Below are 21,541 nucleotides of genomic sequence, written 5' to 3'. Positions count from 1 at the left end.
AGGGTGGGTCAATTTGTTCGGGTGAGAAAAAACGTGACAGGCGTATAGCAAAATTGGAATATACACAAAATTTTAAGAAAATTTCCAAAAGAAAATATGTGTCTAAAATTAAAACATAGCTCCCGCCGAGAGACATAAAGATTTAAGATTTAACTCTGCTACAAAATAACACTTTTTATATGAAAACCTATTTCTTTTTGCACCGTGTTTTAAATACAATTTTATGTAGACAAAAATGAGACATTACTTAAATCGGTTTATATTTATAAAACCGAAAAAATTGGAAAAAATTTACCTTGTAAATTAAAAATTGTACTAATAATTTTGTTTATATTCATATGCGCTTGGGTAGAAAATACTAAAAAAGTGTTAATGAATAACTTGAATAACTTTTACAATTTTCATTCGATTTAAATAATTAGAACTATGTTTTGTTAAGAACTAAATTTCCTTTATACATTGGTATACATTTTTATAAACTATCATATCAAAGTAAGCAATGAAAAGCGATTAAAATCAAAATTTCTTAACTGTGTATTTTGAAGACTCTCAGCGGGAGCTAGGTTTTGATTCTAGACCCATAGTTTCTTGGGGAAATTTTCTTAGAATTTTTCGTAGATTACGTTTTTGCTATACGCATGTTGACCAAAAAAATTTACCCACCCTAATAAATACCCTTCAGTTTTGATGGTGATAATGTAAAACTTTTTCTGCTATTTACAAAAAAAGTGGTTATTTGAAAAACAGTAATTTAAATATAAATTATATAATAACTTTTTCATTTCATTTGTCACTTATGTGTCCCTTATAATGCAGACAGTCACCAGACTGACTACTTTTCACATCCCTAGTACTCTAGAATATAGCTTTTTATTTAATCAGTGATGACCAAAAAAGATAAAAAGTTCGGAGAGAGTCATCAGCACTACTGAGTGCAAATACATATATATTTATATGTGCAAGTGTATGTATTCGATAACCCAACAAATTATTGATTTTTGTAACATATGGATTTTCCAAAATACAAAGTATTTTTAAAACCATAACCATTAAATTGTCTATAGTAAGAGTGCTATCTACAGATGTGCCGATTACTATACAATCTTCACCAATGTGTACTTTAAGATAAAGATTTAAAACAATTTTTTTTGTTGAAAATAATAATAATAATAATTGGTAAATAAATGTTGACAAAACAAAATAAATTTTTGAGAGAAAAAAAAAATTGTTTTTTATATATTTTTATCTCAAAAGTTTAGCGTACAAGATTTTTTTTCAATATTTTTCCCGAAGTTGGACGGCCTAAAATAACAACCGCATTTACAGTGGTGGCCAGCTATTTAAGACAAGTACTTAAATTTTTTTCATCAACTGAATTTTAAGTGCGATAGAGCCAAAACAAAAGAACATAAGGGTATGAAATTTATAATTAATGTTTCTAGTTTCTCAAAAATGTTTGGAAAAATCGGTACAACATATATGGACAAAGATATGAGGAAATATGTTGACCCACCTCAGCGAACATCCACTGTTAATAACATGATATGACCGAAAATAATGTAACTAAAAATACGAAATTTGGTCCGAATATTTTATAATAATAAAAATATAATGATTTAAATGTTGGAAAATATGTTTATTTAAAAAAAAAATGTTTCGTCAAGTTGTAGAAATATCGTATGTGTTCGTGGTGAATATGTATGAATTGACACAGTTATATAAAATACACTTGTGTGTTAAAACAGTCCTCATGCATAGATATTTGTGGAAATATTTGAAAAAATAATTGAGAATCACATGGAATTTAGCAAACAATTTTTGTCTTAATTACCTGGCCACCACTGTATATTTCACATCAGGAACAAAGATTATGCAAACTAGTGTAATATTTGTAAGTTAGAAGACGCACATCATTATATTGTTTTTTCAATCTACTAGCATAACCCGGTGCTCTGTGCTACTCCAAATGTATTAAAAAAAATATGAATGGATTTCTGATACAAAAACGTACAATGGTATGAAAATAACACATGTACAATATTGAGAATCTCTCAATTATAGTTCACTTGATATTCGAAAATAACTAACTAATTTGGTATGGGAGATACCACTCCACTGTACTTTTACCACCCATTTTTATATATTTTATGTACTCATGTCAAGCTTTACTTTAACTGCTATATATCTTTAATTATAACTATTTCCTTCATAAAGACCCTCGAAATTACAATTTTCTTTGTAATGGCGGTCCCACTCCCATTGGTCCGGTCTAGCTATTTTCTAGCTATACTCCGTACAGTGATAGTAAACTGATTCATTCAAAGTTTAAATACTTTGAACAACAACAAGCAACAACTTTTCATGCTTATAACTCCTAAAAACTGAACCGAATCAATAAAATATATATTGTGCACATTAGGGATATAACTATTGACATTTTTTGCAAATTGGCATAGCATAGTCGAATACAGCATTAAAAAATATGAAAAACCACGGTATTATTTTTTCGCCACCCACCTTTTGAATTTAGTGCAAGTTTATACATTAAATTTCTCTCTATTTGATAAAAAATAAATTCAACAAAAGCTTTAAAAAAAGTTTTTCAAATTGTAAAAATTTAAATTCTAGAAATGTTGAATGAAAGTTAAATCTTTGGAACAAATGATGGTATACATAGTTTGGAAGAATTTGTTTATGTTCTAGCTGTTGGTTAATGTTTCCATACACAATGCCATTCAATCCAATAATTTTGTTCCAAAGTTACACAATTTTCACATGCACAAAATATTTATGTACATATACAGTGGTGGCCACCAATTTAAGACAAATACTTGCATTTTTTTCATCAACTGAATTTTAAGTGCGATAGAGCCAAAATAAAAGGACCTCTAAGGGTATGAAATTTATTATTAATGTTTCTAGTTTCTGAAAAATGTTTGGAAAAATCGGTAAAACATATATGGACAAAGATATGTGGAAATACGTTGACCCACCTCAGCGAACATCCGCTGTTAATAACATGATATGACCGAAACTAATGGAACTAAAAATACGAAATTTGGTCCGAATATTTTATAATAATAAAATTATAATGATATAAATGTGAGAAAATATGTTTATTTAAAAAAAAATTTTTTTGGTCAAGTTGTAGAAAAATCTTATGTGTTCGTGGTGAATATGTATGAATTGACACAGTTGAATAAAACACACTTGTGTGTTAAAACAGTCCTCATGCATACATATTTGTAGAAATATTTGAAAAAATAATTGACAATCCCGTGGAATTTAGCAAACAATTTTTGTCTTAAATTCCTGGCCACCACTGTACATATTTTATTTGATTTTTAATTCTCATAAATAAATGTAAACAAAAGCAGCTGATTCATCAATTGCAAAATAAATTCAAGTTTGCGAGTCTAAATTGTCGCGCAAACTTATCGGAGTTGTGCAAACGAATTTCCATAAATTTTTTGACAGTTCATTTGCGAGAGTGTAAAAATGCACAGATTGCACAGTTTGCGAAGCTTTTAAGCGTTTACATGAGGACCCTTAATATATTTTATTTTAATAATAACTGCGGACATACTTCAAAAGATAATTTTTAAATAAGGGAAGTATCCCTCGAAAATTAAACTATTTATGTAATTTTTCAGAGAAAAAAAAATGGTTTATTTTAGGAATTGGTGTTGGTGCGTGATGTTTTTGATTCCAAATGACCTAAAAAAATGATTTTCATTACTTATACAACATTGGCCATCACGTGGTGGTATGCCAAAAATTTCGACAAAATTAGTTATTTCCCTAGTGCACATCTGTGAATAAATACCTTTAAAATGGTCTATATTTTGCACAAATTGTATGTATAATGTGATCGAAAAAGGGGACCCAAAAAATCGAATTGCCTATTAACATTATGATAAGTATCCAGAATATATGTACAAAATGTTTGGTGGGTAATTGTATTTATTGTATCGGAATAAATACAATTGCAAATGTAATTGCTATGAACTAGAGTATTAGTCAATCCTAGTACATATATAACTTAATCTTGTTAAAATTATGCGGTTTGTTTGCACTTTTTCGTACAGAAAGGAAAAAAATACATAAAAAGAAAGTTTGAATATTTAAATTAAAAATTTACCTAAAAATAAACGAATTTTAAAATTAATTAACACGATTGGCTATTAGTATAACTGAAATTTTTTCTACAAATATCAGTCACTATACAAAGAATCTAATATGCACTAAAATATTAATTATTAACTTAAAAATCCGTGTTTAAATTTAAAATTTATTAAAAATAATTTCTGATTTCTCACGGAACGTTGATTTTCGTAATATAGCTGAATAATTTGGAGAAGTTGTTACAAACAATACTCAATAAATCTTAATTTACAGTATGATCTGTAATCTGTGAAAAAAAAACAAATGAAAAACACCTCTAAATGAATCACCCTATACTACCAATAGTATAGTTTGTATTTTACCTAAATTTGTTTACACAATTTCCTTCGAGACTAACTATTCAAAAAGTGCAAACAAAAATAAACTGTCCATCACTATTTCATATTTTTAATAGACTCGTACTTGTACATTTGGAAAACTTTTTCGAAGCCATCAACAACAATACAAAATGTTGGCGGATTTTGCCATCACTCCGCTGTTAATGTTATTGCAACAACAACATCATCTCTTCATGCCACTAAATTTTACGGCAATTGGTTTAACTTGGAAATTTGAATCGTTATATATGCTCTACAACAAGAACACTATAAGTAAGCGAATTTTATTTGAACATATTGAGGCTATATTCGGCGAAAAACAAGGTTACTTTTACAATAAACCATATATCGTGGCAGACACTAAATCATCCTACAGGAATCTGCATGAGATGGGTGGATTTTCCTCCAATCCATTGATGATTATAATGGCAGCTCATATATATGATCCAGTGTTGATAAAGGCCAATCAAATCACAAGAGGCAAAAAAAATATTTGCATTTTGATATTCCTAAAGGTTAACTATGATGAGAGGGAATTTCAAATGTTATTTGAATATTTATTTCAGCGACAATTTCGCCGTGTATTGGTCGTGACTGTCAACAAGCATTTGTACACTATGAAAGCATATCCCTTGGTAAAGGCACTGAATGTTACCGAAAAAACTGTACAAGAGTATTTTCCTCCCCGTATTCAGTGGAATCTAGAGGGCCATATTATAAGGATACCAGTACAAATTGATGTGCCCAATATGTTTTGGTATTATGATAACACCGTGAAACGTATACGGATGGATGGTGTTGGGGGCATTGTATTTGAGGCCTTTATGAAGTTAATGAATGTCTCAATGGATATTTACCCTTTATATGTGAATGGCTCCAACTATTTGAATATTGCCTACATACAGGAAATGTTGATCAATGACAGTATAGAAATAAGTCCGCAATTGTATACGATTCTGCAGCGCAAATCCATAGATTATAGTTACTCGTACATAACCACCAGCCGATGTATGATGTTACCCGTAAATGACATGCAACAATTTGAAGTGTCTCATGTACTGCCCTACCACTGGACAATTTGGTCGTTGATTTTACTTTTCATAGTGGTGAGTGAAGTTGTGTGTCAATTGGTCTTGCGGTATCATTCGGATAATCTGCATACCAAACTGTATCATCGATATATATTACCTGGTACGGTGGCCTCCAATATGATTTGTATACTTATAAATACTCCCATGCCTGATACAAAAATTTTCAACATTCGCCGGATTTCTTTGAGGCAATACATTCGTACACTGTTTTGTTACATGATCTTTGCATTCAGTGGATTTTGTTTTTCGCAAATGTACTCCTCATCTTTAACATCACGTCTTACGGTTTCAATTTCGGTCAAACCAAAAACTTCTGTTGAGAAAATCTTGAACATGATACAACCCATCATGGCCACTAATGAAGCTCGAAAATTATTTCGATATGATCCCAGATTTGGCTATCAAGCTCTAAGCAAAATTGTTTTCGCCTCGCCCGAAGAATTCCACATCAATCGTATGCAAATGAACACTTCTTATGTTTATCCCATCAGTGAGGATCGCTGGACCATTTTGGAAGAACAACAGAAATTTTTGTCAAAGAAACGTTTTTGGTTATCGGATGTTTGTGTGGGCAATTTTCCTCTTCAATTTCAAATGCGTTCGGATTCGCCCTTCAAACCTTATTTGAGAAAATTCATTATGTATGTAAGAGAAACAGGTCTTCATGCTCATTGGAAGTCGAATATTTTTCGTCGTGCCAAACAATTTGGTTATATGCAATCTTTCACTGACCGCCAGAGTTTAAAGTATTATGATACGCGTAAAGCTATTGCATTCTCTTTAAGCTCTTTAACATTTTATCTATATATATGTGGTATGCTTTTAAGTTTGGTGACATTCTTGCTGGAGATAGTGTACCGGAAATTGCCGAAATTGGAAAAGGTGAAAATTCGCCAATAGACTGACCAGAGGACAGCTGAGTTTATGGGATTTAAACAAAATTTTAAATAAAGTCATTTATGTATATTGTAAGCACAATAAATGGAATATTATTTTAAGAAAAGAAAAAGAATAATTTACAAAATAATTATAATTGCTATTGCAGAATTTACAATAGATGGCATATCTTTTGAACACGGTTTTTGTTTTTAATAACTTATATATCATTTTGAAGGGTACATATCTGTCATTTATTCTCACTTTGTTATTGAATATTATAGTGTAAAAAGTATGTAGCATGAAGTGGTTGGGAAGTTTTGCCTCACCCGCTTTACAGTCTAGACCGTGCCCCGCCCGACTACTATTTGTTTCGATGGATGCAGAACGCTCTCACTGGGATACGCTTCACTTCAGAACAGAGTATCCGAAATTGGCTTGATTCGTCCTTGCCCTCAAAAGTTGAGCAGTTCTTTTGTCGCGGAATCCATTTGTTGCCAGAAAGGTGGTCATAGCTAACAATATAATATATGAATAAGGGGGATTTCATCGGTATGAAATTTGCACCAAGTTAGTTCTATTGAATAGTAATTCAGAACACTCCGACATTTTAGCCAAACAGGTGTTTTTTCTCATCCATATAACTTGTAAAATGTATCCCAAATAGTTTAGATAGCTATTTATTCAATCTTACGAAAGAATAAATCTATGCTTTCTTCTTATAAAAACAAAAAAAAGGGTCCATTTTTTTATAAAAAAAAGAGTTTTTGATTTTGCCAAAAAAATCAAAGAAATGTATATCTTGAGATATAAAACACTTATTTTGATATATATCCCACTCGCATCCTACTAAGCGATCAAACGGCTCTTAAAGTAACAGACATATGCTTTCTTTTGAGCAAAAAAAAATAAAAATGGCCCATTTTGAAAAATATAATAAAAAAAGTTTTGGTTTTGCAAAAAAAAAAATCAAAAATTGTATATCTTGAGTTACAAACCACTTATTTTGATATATATCCCACACGCTTCCCACTAAGCGTCCCAAGCTTTCTTTTGAGCAAAAAAAAGTAAAAAATGGGTCCATTTAGATTTTGCAAAAAAAGTGATAAATTTTATATATCCAACTGAAGATATCCCACTCGCATCCCACTCAGCGACAAAAAAGCTCTGAAAGGAAAAGATCTAAGCATTCTTTTGAGAAAAAATTAGAAAAAACTCCTGTTTGGCTAAAATGTAAAATTTTGACCCCCTCTAACTCTGAGAGTTCTTGACCGACCTTGTTGAAAAATTATGTCTGAATTACTTCCCAATAGAACCTTGGTGCAAATTTCATCCCGAACGGAAGACATCGATTTCTAAAGTTGTTCACTTGACATGAAATCCGCCATAAATTTATATTGTACCAATATAAATAGCTTCAGATTTATTTCAATTTGCATACAGAGAAAAAAGATTCGTAGTAGCAACCGAATTTGTAGCCAATCGAAAGTTCTGCCTTAGTGAACGAATTTTACAGTTGTGCCTACAAAATTTTAGAAGGGGTAACCAAAGTTTGGTTGCTTCAACCGAAATTCTTCTTTAACAACTGACTTTCTGTTTATAAAATGAAAAAAATCGATGTATGCAACCGAATCATTCGATTGTCAACAAATTCGGTTGCTACTACGAATCTGTTTTCTCTGTACAGGCTTAAAATTTTTGTTTTGTAGTGTTGCAAATGCAATCAGGTTCATGTTTGAGGACTTGAGAGAAATGTAATAATCAGATATTCCTACTTGGATTTAAAATATATAAAACACCTGCGGGAACTTTGTGATAAATGCTCAAAACGTACTCTTTCCCTGACATACGAAAATTAAAGAGAATGGCAAAAATGGATTAAATAAATTAAAAAATGGACACATTTTTGAAGAATTTATATTTTTTTTCTTTTTAAGACCACTACTATATATGAGGAAAATCAAAATTTTTTTCTTATGGCAAGAACGCCATTTTTAGGTTGTATATGCCGATACTTAGGTGTAATAACACTATGCTACACCAATAGGGTTTTTAATTTCTCGACCTTTTTTGATTCCCCGGAATCGGGAATTTTTCTTCTACATTCCCGGGTGCCCGGCTATTCCCGAAATATATAATGATACTGTAAATTAGGAATATTATAGCCAAATTTCGTATAAAAACTTAGTGTTATAATTATTATATATCAGAGCTTCGAATTAATTAATTTGTACATTTTGAGCTTAATTCACTAAAATCTTAATTAATACAATTGGAGAAAAAAATTGTATGAGTTAAATTATAGACTGATCATGAAACGATTATTATCAATTTCAATAGGCAAAAGTTAAAAATTCAAATTGCGACCTGTACTTTGAACACAACAACAGATAGACAAAAAGACGGACGTTCGATCATCGTTAAATTAAAATTTAGAGAGTGATTTTGAATCCACCTATGGCGATTTTGAATGTACGGATCTGTTTTATATAGTCTGTTAGAACTAGAACCTTTTCCAATTTAAAATACTTTAAATCCACGAAACTAGTAAAACACCCATAAAAACACATAGTTCTTAAAATTGTGTAATCAGTTTTTATTTAAATTAATCATCATCTATCAAAACAAATCAAGCAAGAGTAGGGGGATTTTCTGGTTTCTTCCACACCCAATTTGGCCAAGGGATACAAGCCTTCAACAAATGCATATAGGCCTCACCCTTAGGACAGTCCACCTCCAAAGCATCTTCATTGAATTTTTCACAATACCAATATTTAGTGGGATCCCAATGATGAGGATAGGTATGACCAACCTCAGAGGGATCACGGCAAGCAGATTGACCAGCAATAGCCAAAACACTGGTAACAGCCATGGAGGCCAAGAATGCCAAGCAAATTACTATAAACAATTACAGATACAAATATTAAAACTCAAAATAATAAAAATGTTGAAAGATGAAGGTTTCAAAACTTACAGTATTTCATATTTATTTCTAGTGTTGAGAGAAGTCAAGAATGGTCTGTGCTAAAACAAGTGAAAATTCAACTTTTTATAGACATGTCTTTTGTGCGAATTCTGAACACACCTTCATTGGACACATGCCGACAATTATCAAAACGACAAATATATGTTGTTTTCTAATGAGTTTAATTGGAAAATATTCTGAACGATACATCTTATTTATTATAAACACAATGTTTTATGATAAAATTTAATTTAATTGATATTGGAACAAAAAATTGCAATTAAATATATGTACATTTTAATTTATATATTTGTATATGAATCATCTGTTAAATAGTGTGTCAATATTTAATGAATCATCTTAAGTTTTTTTTAATGATAATGTGAAAGCGAAATTTTCCTCTGATTTTGACGATTGTAATTTGACAACTGTAGTTTTAAATTTTCACTTTTTAATAAAAAGGGAAAAAAAGTTTTTATAGTATTATATTTATTTTTTTAATCATGATTTTGCGATCTAACAAATTTCTTAACTTTTTAATAGTAGAGGCTGTACATCATGCAATTCCTATAAATGTGCGACTAAAATTTCCCCCTAAATTGGCTGACTTGATGTCTCCACTAATAGGATCGGTTGGGAATGTCTGACAGTATTTCTTTTTTAGTTTGATATCGGGCTCATAATTTCCCGAACTTTTTTCATTTCATAAACAAATCTGTTCATTCCCGGGACTTTGTAATACTAAATTGTAATACTTAAATTCGATAACGTATGTATACTTCTCATAAGCGTAGCTAGACTATTATTCTGGGGTGGGCAAGTGCTCTTCCCAAATAGTAAAAATAAACAATTTTCTTTTATAAAAAAAAATTAATTTTGTATTAAAATAAAACTAAAATATCACAAAAATTAAATTTGCTAACATAAATACTTCTTTTTCAATATTTAAAACTGCTATTTATTTTATAAAATATTTTTATAATTTTATTTTTTTATATTTAAATGGGGTTTTTTTAATTTACCTCTTGATCTAATAAACTGTTATTTGTTCCTTATTATATTAGTTAGACAAAATACTATTTTTGAGTTGAAAAGATTTATTTATATCTAAACTCTCTATATTTAAAAATGGAATATTGTATACATTAGGCCGGGTCGAATTGTATGGACGATAAAAAAGTAAAAAATCGTATATCAGAAACGCAATCTACGGAAAATTCTAAGAAAGTTTCCTCAAGAAACCATAGGTTTAAAATGAAATCTTATGTTGCGCATTTCGACTTTTATCCAATGATATTTCAGTATATGTTTTTTTTTAATAGTTTTTTATTGGATAAACGTCGAAATGCGCAAAATAGGTTTTAATTTGCGCCCCCTGTTGTGAGTTAGTGGAACTATTTTTAGGAATTCAAAAAACATCAATTGTATTAATTTTTAATGCAGAATCCATTGGTGAAATCATATTTGCAGTATATTCAACCGTTTTTGCTCTACAGAAAAATGTGCACAAAATGCGCGTGTTTAGGTGAGTTGAACCACCACAAGGAGTGAAAACTTTCCAAAAAGAAGGTCGCCATTATTTTTATTTACGCAAAAACCTTCAGAAAAATTATGATACCCGCAAATCAAATTTTTGAAAGTAACTCTAATATATATATATACGCCTTTGTACAAATAATTTTATAAATAAAGAATTGAATTGAAAAAAAAACTGCTAAATTTGAAAATCGTTCCTGAAGCATTGCACTACGTAACCATTGTTTTATTCTACTCATAGCTGAGAAACTTCTTTCGCAACTAGCAGAACTAATAGTAATGCATAATGCCTCTATGATAAGAATGTTTGCGCTAATGATATGTGTGAACACGAATCCACAATAACTAAGTTTAGCCTGTCGGATAAACAATGAACCAAAATGGCTTGCGGATTTTACTCCTTTCTTTTAGCTTGTAAAAACCAAACATTACATGTGCTACGTTGTACGATTGGCACTGGAATATTTTTTAACTTTTTGGGTTCCAAAACCCCATGATTAATGTTCTAGGGCACAGGAATCTCTTAACGGAACAATCTACAAATCCAAAAAAATCTTTCTGCGACTTTCCAAATTTTTATCTGGGGTGGGCAGAATCGCGCAACTTTGGCTTTATCAATTAAAAGATTTAAGAATCCGACTGAGTTAAATAAATTATAATAAATGTATACATTTAAATAAATTTATACAAGTTTTATTGTCATTATTTTCTCTAAATTCTCAGAAGTTTCAATGTTAAGCATCTTAATAATTCCATTAAGAATATAAACAGTTTGTATTATGTCGACCTACTGTCAAAATGACAAAATTTTTCTTTTTTTCCTGACAAATTTGTTGAGGTCGCAGAAATTCGGTTATATAAATCGTAATTCTTCTGTTGATGGTATTGAAAATATCGATTCATTCAATTGAGAACAAATCTGTATTATCTGTGCAGAAATAATACCGTTACATATTAAACAAATATATACAGAAATTCCCGCAATTTGCTGATAAAAATATCGCTTGAATTTCTAAAGTCGGGAAGTCCCGGATATTTTTTTTGACTCATCTAAATGGAAAAATGTAGCGAGTAGCTTCGTGTTTGCAATGTTCCTAAATAAAGATAGCTCATTTATTAAAGAGAAAAGCTGTCCAATAGCTAGGTTGTGGATGTCCTCGTTAACATCATTAGTTCATTCAAAGTTCTAAAATCATATTATTTCCTACGCAAGTGATTTTTTTGGAAGAAGAATAGAGTATCTTCCATTTGATACAATTGAAGTGTACGCTTCATTAGTAACGAGAAAAGTAGTCCGATGTCACATTTTTGTTGCGGGCTTACTCGATTAGACTCTTGCCTACGAATAAGTTCGTATTCATTGGTCAACTTTATGAGTACATCCAATGCACATAGGTCTGGCGAACCATTTTTTGTGGCCAAAAATAAAATATTCACTTTTATACACGAATTCAAACAAAAGATACAATTAATAACAAAAAAACATAACATAGCAAAAACTAGCAGAAAGTTATTGATGATTCGTAAGAACAAAATATCACTGTAATTTTGTGTGTTTTTGGTTCGTTGAATCGGTTGAAATTATGTAAGCATATACTATTTTTTTTATAAAAAGTTAAAATCACTGATTTTTAATTTATGAATGTTTTTTATTGAATATTTCACTATTACAAATTTAAATACTTACCATCGTCATTAATATCCATAATTAACTGATTTAAAAAGTTTTTTTTATTTTCGTGTAACATGTGACTCAAAAAAAACAAATTATACCACGTGTTTCCGTTTACCACTGCACTTAAAACATTGAACTTTCTCACTTCATAGAATAACGGTTAATTGAAGTTTGCAAAAACAAAATATTTTTTTTTCTTGTTTATCTGAAGAGTTTGCTACAATATTCCAACAACAAATATAGGAAAAAAAGTTTTGAGTTTTGGCCGTTTACACGATCAGTGTGGAATTAGTACTTCAATTCGGAATGCTGTCGGATAAGTAATTGCAATATTATATTTATCGGCCCCTGTTATGTGACACTTCAAAATTGACAACCGTTTATTATGTAGAAAGAATCGCGCAACTTTGGCTTTATCAAAATGGCCCTTGCATAGTCAAATAGGCCATTGAAAGTTATTAAAAAAATGGTTTTACTTTTTCGCTGTTGTCAAAAAAGTTCACCCACAAATAATTATATGAGATAATTTTTTATGATTTTTTTATCCAAAAAACCCAGATAGTTTTTTTTATAAATATATCATCCTGGCTCGAATCTATATTTAAAATTTGAGGTAACTGGAAAAATCCGCTGGTTTACTAGAAAAACAAAAATAGTAATAAAATTTTGAGAAAATTTTGACTTTAAAAAATCGTTTTTGTGGGTGAGCTTTTATTCCAAAATGACCCGAAAAAATGTTATCGTAAATAATCCAACATTTGCCATCACGTGGTGTTAGGGCCAAAATTTGGTTATAGCCCTAATGCTCATCTGTGAATTTAAATAGGTGGATGTAAATTTTGCAGGATTTTTTGTTGATTAAACCAAATGCAAACTGAAATTTATGAAAACATTTTCACTAAAATTTGAGAAATGACTTTCATAAGATTATAAAAAAGTTTCAGTCTTATTTAAAGATAAGAATGTCGGTTATTTTGGGTTATTCAATAAGCTAAACCGTTTTTGAGTTCCGCGATTATATGTTGTGCAACTTCCTCCATTTTCGAAAGAACGGTATATCTCGAAAACAAGAGCTAACCTAAAAAAACGGTTAGCTCTACTAGATTCAGTTGACAGTTTTTTATATAGCACAGTGTAATTGTAGTCCAATTCTAACGCTATTAAGTTACATCAACAATATTTTAAGTCGATCCTAATGGTTTTTAGTTGTAACAAAATCTTCAAAACTCTTAAAATTTGTCAACAAATCATTTTTATGAAAATGAAATAAGGCCCAAAAATATTTTATATGAAATAAACTCCAATTATTTTTTCTTTTTTAATTTTACTTCATTTATTTCATAATGAAAGAATTCACAATTTAAAATGAAATATGTAACCCCACATAAAAATTAAATAAAACCCAATTTAGAATTTTTCCATTTTTCAATTTCATTGAGTGTTATTTCGTGTCACCGTAAGAATGCATTCATTCGACTTTGGTCGAATTCATAAAATTTGGTTCAAATTGTCTTCACAATTGCTGAATTGTGCTCAAAGTTTCGAGTAATTAACTTTTTTCGCCACATCTCTTGTGTTATTTCCCTCCTGCCTAGGTACACGAATCATAATATCGTTTTGCTCTTCCATAGTTCGAAGTCAGTTTTCCGATGATTGTTGCTTTGTTCAGATTAGCCCGTTTAATTGTCGAAGAAGTATATCCTCTGTAGCTAGGTTTGTCAATTATTCGAGTTTAATTTTAATCGCATAAAAGTTCACAATATTTTTATTATTCGAGTTAATTTTTTTTTATAAAGAGTATTAATTGGCTATCAATCATATGAAAAGTATTTGATTGGAAACAAGTGGGTACATATAATAAATAAGAATATTTTTTAATAGGGTCACTCCAAATTACAACCAAAATGAATTACAAAACTAGAAAAAGCAGCAATTCTTTTTCATGTAAACACTTAATTAAAAACGCTACCCTCAAAACAATTTAAGTAATTCCAAGCGAATCCCATTTGAAGCAAAAGCAAGTGCATGTTTTGTCGTCATTTGGAAAGTACGAGTACTTTTCACAACTTCTAAAGACTAATTGAGAAATAATTTTTTAAATAAGCTTGTTGTATGTTATATGACTAGTTCTGTTTCCGTAATAATATTGTGCATATAAGTTAAAACTTTGCATACTTTGGTTAAGAAACCGCATATCAGTTTAAATAGGTTATTAATTTGTTGCAGCTTGATAACTTTAGATACACAGTTCTTGGTGACTGGTCTGAACTAGTGTTTTTATCTATCACTTAGCAACTAGTTACGTGACTACTTGCATGCCCTAATTGGTCCTTTTTTGATTACAATGAGATAGCTGCTGATAGCTGCTCCAAAGTAGTCAACGCTTTGGATTCACATACCGTTTATATAGAGTTAGTTAACTAGTTATTTTGAAATATACGGCTACTAATTGATTTTAAATAGTCAGTTAAAATTATCTTATAGAGAGTCCAATAACCGATTTCTTGTAAACAAACTTTCCTCCCACAAGTCTCCAATAGAATAATTCTAAAATGCAGTACAAACTAAATGTTTAAAGTTATTACACATCAGTTTACTTAGAGACACTAAAGTGACAATTGACATCAAGCTAGATTACCTGTGATATATAAAGTAACCAATTGACTTCTCTCTGCACTACAAAAAGCAAAAACTTCAGCCATGTGATCAGACATTAGAGACAATTACTGTCTATAAGAGATACACTGACTGCTTGTTAAGCTGCGGGGTAGTGTGACTGTTGTATGTTATTAGATAATAATGAAGGTAATCTTTCTCAGCATGCTTTCTAAGAAATTGTAAAAAATGCCATTTTAGTATCACCCTAATGCTTACACCTACCTATCATGGACTTTAATTCTAACGAATATTAAAATTTTCCACAAAATTTATATTCTTTTTGACTATTATTATTCTGTGCAAAACCCACATTGGAATGATGTCCATGTCAGAGCAAGTATGTATGAATGTATGTCTCCTGTCTATTAACATGAAAAACGAAAACAAAAATTGAGATTTCGAATAATTTTCTATCTTATTTATAAATAGAACAGCAAATGTCATATTTCAAGTTTACATATCAATCATTTATTTACTAAATAAACAGAAAACTTATTTAGTGTAAGGTTCAACCCACTTCCACTCTTCCCATACAACACATTTTTGTAAATGTTCCATGAAGGCTTCGTTGGCAGGACATTGAATGTAATCAGCTTTGGCTTGACCCTCAGGGCATACCCAGTAGTGAGTGGGATCGGAAATATCACGGAACATGCGGCTATGATCATTGACAACGGCACAGTTGGGTTCGGCATAAATCTCTTGGGGCTCAAAGTGAGGCTGAACGTAGTCAGCCGAAGCAAAGGCCACTACAGCCAAAAGGACAACAAAACAAACTATAAATCACAACAATATTATGTTAATAGGGGAAGGAATGTTAGAATTTATATGCAAGAAAAATATTATTTTCTTATTTTACCTTTTTGCATTTTTGAAAAACAACTTCTGAAAGACCTTTAGATATTGATATGAAGTGACAAATTTGTCTTGATTTTATAGTTGGCGAATAATTTCTTATCGCAAATTGTATTGCTTTCTAACATCTTCAAACAATTAGAGGACAACATATGAAAACATATTGATAAGAGTAAAGAGTGCCAATCCCAACCCATATTTTGTTTTTAATGGTAAACAAATAATAAACAAGTTAAATTCTTACTTAACTAACATTTGTTTGCAATTATACAATCATTGAATGGAAAAATAATCATATTAGAATTAGTAGCATTGAAAACATGATAAATAAAATGTATTATGTTTATTTAGATTATATCAGGTCGCAAACACAAAACCTTATAGATCAATCTATTATATACTTATAAGTATATAATTTTTAATTGGAATTAAACAGTAAACCAATAAAGGGGAATTCTAAGTAATTGTAATTGCAATTATATTATTGTTTGATTACATAAAGAATATACTTTGTGATGACCGTCTGTATTCTACAGACCCAATATTGTGCCAATATATGTATATATCAGATATATTTATGAGAAAAATTAATCTTTCTAATACCTTATGTGAGGATCGGTCCAATATAACCCCTATATCAGAAAATTATTTTTTTTGATAATAAATAAAAATAAATAACCACTTGATGGTGGGTATACAATATTATGCACAGACGAATATAAGAGTCTGACTTGATTTTTTTAAACTATTTTTAGCAGAAAAATTCAAAATGGTGAAGTGGAAAACAAACTATGTATTATATATTACATGTTAATTTCCACCTATTCGGATAGGAAAAACAGATTTTACTCTGAATATGACGATTTTAGACCTTTCCTTTAACTGTACTATAGCATTTAATTAACAGAGAAAATAAAATTTTATAAAGACATATTTTTATGTTTTGAAACAAGTAATAGTAACTGAGATACAGATCAGAGAATTAAAGGGGTACAATACAAAATATTCATAACTGAATGAAGAAATATTCCTTAACAATTTGTTATTTTATAATATAAATGGTCAATTCACAAGGTCTCCTATCATGTCATATTGTCATAATATCCTAATAATTCACGATAACACAATAAACATAGCATAAAGAGTATATTTTTTTTGCTTGAAAGGCAATAACAACATTTTGAAACCATTGTGAAATATTAGGACATTTTGACAATATGACATGATAGGAGACCTTGTGCATTGATTAAATAAGTATTTGTTGGGAGCTTAGTTTTCGTCGCTATTTTAGACTAAAACATACCTAAAACATTAAAAAATTAAATATAGTCAGTTTAATCTATAATGTTTGCCCTTAAAATGTTGTAATAAGCTCTAAATACTTTCACATAAAAACATTTTAGTGTTTTCTCCTATTCAAATCGTCTTGAAAAAAGTTTGAATGGTTTTTTTTTCACACGTGGTAGTCCTTCTCGTGGAATTGCCCATATTTTAAGTCAGGAGGTCTTAATACCATTGATTTGTTCCAGCGGATTAACACCAAAGCAGAAACATCACCAAACCTTATTTCTATGAATTGGTAAGACGTGCAAACTCCTGTCCTTGACCAAATATAAAATATATTCTCATCCACCAAAAAACTCGTTTCCCGTATTCCAATGTAAAGGGTACAGGTATATTGTAAAGTTTAAACAATATTTTTTTTTGTTTGATGTCTAGCATTAGTTCTATGTATGTATCCTAGTTTCTTTGTCGGTAATTTTTCGAAAAATGTGGAATATTTTTACATTTTTATACCCTACACCAAAATAGCGGGGAGGGTAAAATGCGTTCGTGCTGATGTTTGTAAAGTCCAAAAATATTAGGCCAACATCCACCTTAAAATATACCGATCGACTAAGAATCACTTTTTGAGTCGATTAAACCACGTCCGTCCTACCGTCTTTGTGCTCAAAGTCCTGGTCGAAATTTTGAAGATATTTCGATAAAATTGGGTATATACAATTTTTTCAGCCAAATGACGAAGACTGTTTAAAGTGTCTGAAATCGGTCCATTATTTCACATAGCCCCATACAAATGTTTTCCCGAAATTGGATTTAATCATATGATACAAATAAATCATAATATGTTCTGAAATAATCATATTATGATATAAATCAATCATAATATGACCCAAAGTAATCATAATTATGACCCAATTAAATCATATTATGATCCAATGAAATCATATTATTATTTAAATTAATTTTTGGAAATACAAAATTTTATTTTAATAGGTTTTAAATTTAAGATACTAAATTCCTAATTAAAACATTATTGATATATTCATTGAAATTAATTGTTAGGAAAGTTAAATTTATTATACTAATAAAACAAGAAAAAAAAATTATTAAAAACTTAATAAAATTTATGTTTTTTTCGTTATTAATTGTATCTTTGGTTTGAATTCATGTATATTAGTGAATATTTTAGTTTTGGCCAAAAAAAGTGGCTCGCCAGGCCTATGTGCAGCCGTTTAGAAATGCCAGATTTATTTCAAAAAGGTTTGTTCTTCCCTACTGTGCGTCCCAAAAAGATAGCTTTTTCCCAAAAAAATGTGTAAAAATATTTGTCTTTTAAAATATCAATAATATATATTCGTGAGTGATTTTCGGAAGTGGGCCTTATATGGGAGCTATGACCAATTATGAACCGATCACCATGAAATTAGGTCGTGTGATTTATATCTATATGAAAGTTATTTATGTTGAATTTTGTGTGTATACCAACATTTTTAAGTGATTTAAGCACGTTAAAGTGATTTTCGGAAGCGGGTCTATATGGGAGCTATGACTAATTATGGACCGATCGTAACAAAATTTGGTGACATGAATTTTGTACATATACAACTTATTTGGAGCGAAATTTGTGTAGATACATATATAAATTAAACATTTATGGAGGCTATTGTTTAATCGACTCAGAAAGTGATTCTAAGTCGATCGGTATACTTTAAGGTGGGTGTTAGACTAATATTTTTGGGCGTTACAAACATCTGCACAAACGCATTATACCCTCCCCACTATGGTGGTGTAGGGTATAAAAACTAAAAAAATTTTAAGGTATATAGCACTCTTAGTAGTTTTATTCAAAACTTCCCATTTGCGGTCATATTAATTATTCAACTAATCATATAAGAGTAATTATAAATATTTAAATTTATTTATATTTCTCTTAAATATTTTAAAGTCAAACTCCGTTATTTTAACAAATCAAACATCATTAAATGTGTTTTAAATTGTTCAACAAGCGCCGCCGGACTTGTCATAATTATTGTAAGAGTTTTGTTAAAGTTACAACACTATGGATCAAATATCAAACGTATAATTAATATGTTTTATATAGAGATAGTGTAACTTTAATGTTAATACATAATATTAATATTTGTATTTATTTTAAAGAAACGTTAAGTGCCAGTCTTGGCATATTACTGCAATCGTATAGCTGTCTCAGTCTTTAGAAAGCGAGTGTTACCTTTTAATTTTATAAAATTATCTTGTGTGGGGACTAGGAACAATTGTTGCCCGATTTTCGACAAACTTTACATTTACAGTATAATTGCAGAGCTAATTGCTTAGAACTAATTTATGGAAAATTTTGTCGGAATTGCAGCATAATCAACATATTTATGACCGGTCAAAAAGTATTCCGGGGGGACATTTGTTTGCGGTCTAGATGAAATCGTGGACTGATATTGCCCATTTTCAATACCAAACAAACCTTAAACAGAGATTATTTTCAGCCATCTTTTTGTAATTTAAATAAAACTATTTATTATATAGTCCAGCATCAGGAATGTATCGCGACATTATTTTGTTATGTAGTCTATAATTATCTTTTAAATTTATCTTAAATCAATAAAATCCAATATGAGCTACATAAGATTAGGATATTTAAAGTTAAAGCCCAAAAAAAATTTTTGGATTTTTTTTTAAAAATTTCAAACAATAAAAATTAAAATATCCAAAGAACTCCAAAGGTTATGTATTTACTGAATATGGTCAATATCGGATGACCCAAGGTGTTTTTTTCTATATATATATAAATGCATCATTAAAAGAAACAAAAAAAGTAAGCTCTAATTTTTAATGCATGACATTTGATTTTTACTTTTTTCTTTTACAACAAATTCTTTTATTTACAATAAGTTTTTCTATGATTATGATATGAATAAGTACATTAAAAAAATCCATTAAAGTACTTACAAGTATTACTGATTAATGGTTATGGCGCAAAGCATTAACAAGTATTTGTAATTTTGTAACACGATGGTATGAATCAATAATGACTTACCTAAAAAGAGATAAGAGAAGAAAAAACATATAAATAAATTATTAAATTAGATGATAAATCATAAATACATCACAAACTAAATTATGTTTTGACCACAAAATTCGTTAAGTTTATGGTTAACAGATAAACTATATAAGTGGAAGTTTTTTTTTGAAATGGGATCATTAAAGAAAATTTGATCTTGAACTATATTTTTTACAAAATGCAGATAGGCTTGTGTGTAATATTGGTAAAATGTGGTTTATTTTATATGCATATATTTGAAGTTAACATTTTTAAATAAAAATCATAGAAACTCATCATGTACAATTAGAGATGCTAATCGGGACTGATTTTTAAAAATCCCGGGGTTCGGAATTTGGTAAAGAATCCCGAAAATAAAAGTCGAAATGCGCAAGATAGGATTTGATTTTAGACCTATGGTTTCTTGGGGAAAATTTCTTAGAATTTTCCGTAGAATGCGTTTCTGCTATACGATTTTTATGAAAAAAATCGACCTAGCCTAATGTACATACTGGTAAAAAACAGTACCTTAGTAAAAAAAACTTATACTATAAAAACTTATACTTATAACAAATTTGCAAGTATTTTCCTCTTGTTCCTTCAGAAATAAAATTATCTATTTCTTTTGCAAGTTGCAAATCTACATTATAATTTGGTTTCGTTATTGTTATTTGGGTTTTTTACATTTAAGATATTAAGCCTTTTAGCAATCGCAATATTTTCATTTTGTTCGAGCTCCCCATCTGAGATCAAATCAATTTCATTTGAAGAGGATTTAAATTGAGTTTTGTTAGATAACTTACAAAAAAAGGTGAAGAATTGATTTTCTAGAGCTCCACTCAAGGAAAACCAAAAATACCGTTTTCCTTTATTAACTATATTGTAGCAGAAGTTGAGCTTAACAACTTTGCTGAACATCACTTTGCGATATTCGGGCATGTAGAATGTCAAAATGAATGAAAAAGGCACACAAAAATGCCAATTTCCCCTATTTTAAATTTAAACTGCCGGGATTTAAAATTAAAAACTGCCGGGCTTCGAGATTGA

The 21,541-nt window shown here is 29.8% G+C and overlaps 3 protein-coding genes across 3 annotated transcripts; 1 reads left to right on the top strand and 2 right to left on the bottom strand.

Annotated features, from left to right (window-relative positions):
- The first annotated feature begins 4,633 nt into the window (after window positions 1-4,633).
- On the top strand, window positions 4,634-6,493 carry Ir62a (Ionotropic receptor 62a). The gene has a single exon (XM_065502365.1). It carries the CDS (start codon window positions 4,634-4,636, stop codon window positions 6,491-6,493), a length of 1,860 nt encoding a protein of 619 aa, XP_065358437.1.
- A 2,548-nt stretch (window positions 6,494-9,041) lies between these two features.
- On the bottom strand, window positions 9,042-9,554 carry LOC135956242 (uncharacterized). Its single transcript, XM_065506658.1, has 2 exons — window positions 9,444-9,554; window positions 9,042-9,367 (listed from the first exon to the last, which is right to left on the bottom strand). Exons 1-2 carry the CDS (start codon window positions 9,451-9,453, stop codon window positions 9,099-9,101), a joined length of 279 nt encoding a protein of 92 aa, XP_065362730.1. The 5' UTR covers window positions 9,454-9,554; the 3' UTR covers window positions 9,042-9,098.
- Window positions 9,555-15,748: 6,194 nt separating this feature from the next.
- LOC135956231 (uncharacterized) lies at window positions 15,749-16,255 on the bottom strand. The gene is made up of 2 exons (XM_065506648.1): window positions 16,163-16,255; window positions 15,749-16,079 (listed from the first exon to the last, which is right to left on the bottom strand). The coding sequence occupies exons 1-2, from the start codon at window positions 16,170-16,172 to the stop codon at window positions 15,796-15,798; spliced, it is 294 nt and encodes a 97-aa protein (XP_065362720.1). The 5' UTR covers window positions 16,173-16,255; the 3' UTR covers window positions 15,749-15,795.
- Between the last annotated feature and the right edge of the window lie 5,286 nt (window positions 16,256-21,541).

The sequence above is a fragment of the Calliphora vicina genome, chromosome 1 (genome assembly GCF_958450345.1).
Source record: "Calliphora vicina chromosome 1, idCalVici1.1, whole genome shotgun sequence".
Taxonomy (NCBI): Eukaryota; Metazoa; Arthropoda; class Insecta; order Diptera; family Calliphoridae; genus Calliphora; species Calliphora vicina.
The sequence above is the reverse complement of the archived record's forward strand: the minus strand, read 5'-3'. Positions and strand labels throughout refer to the sequence as shown.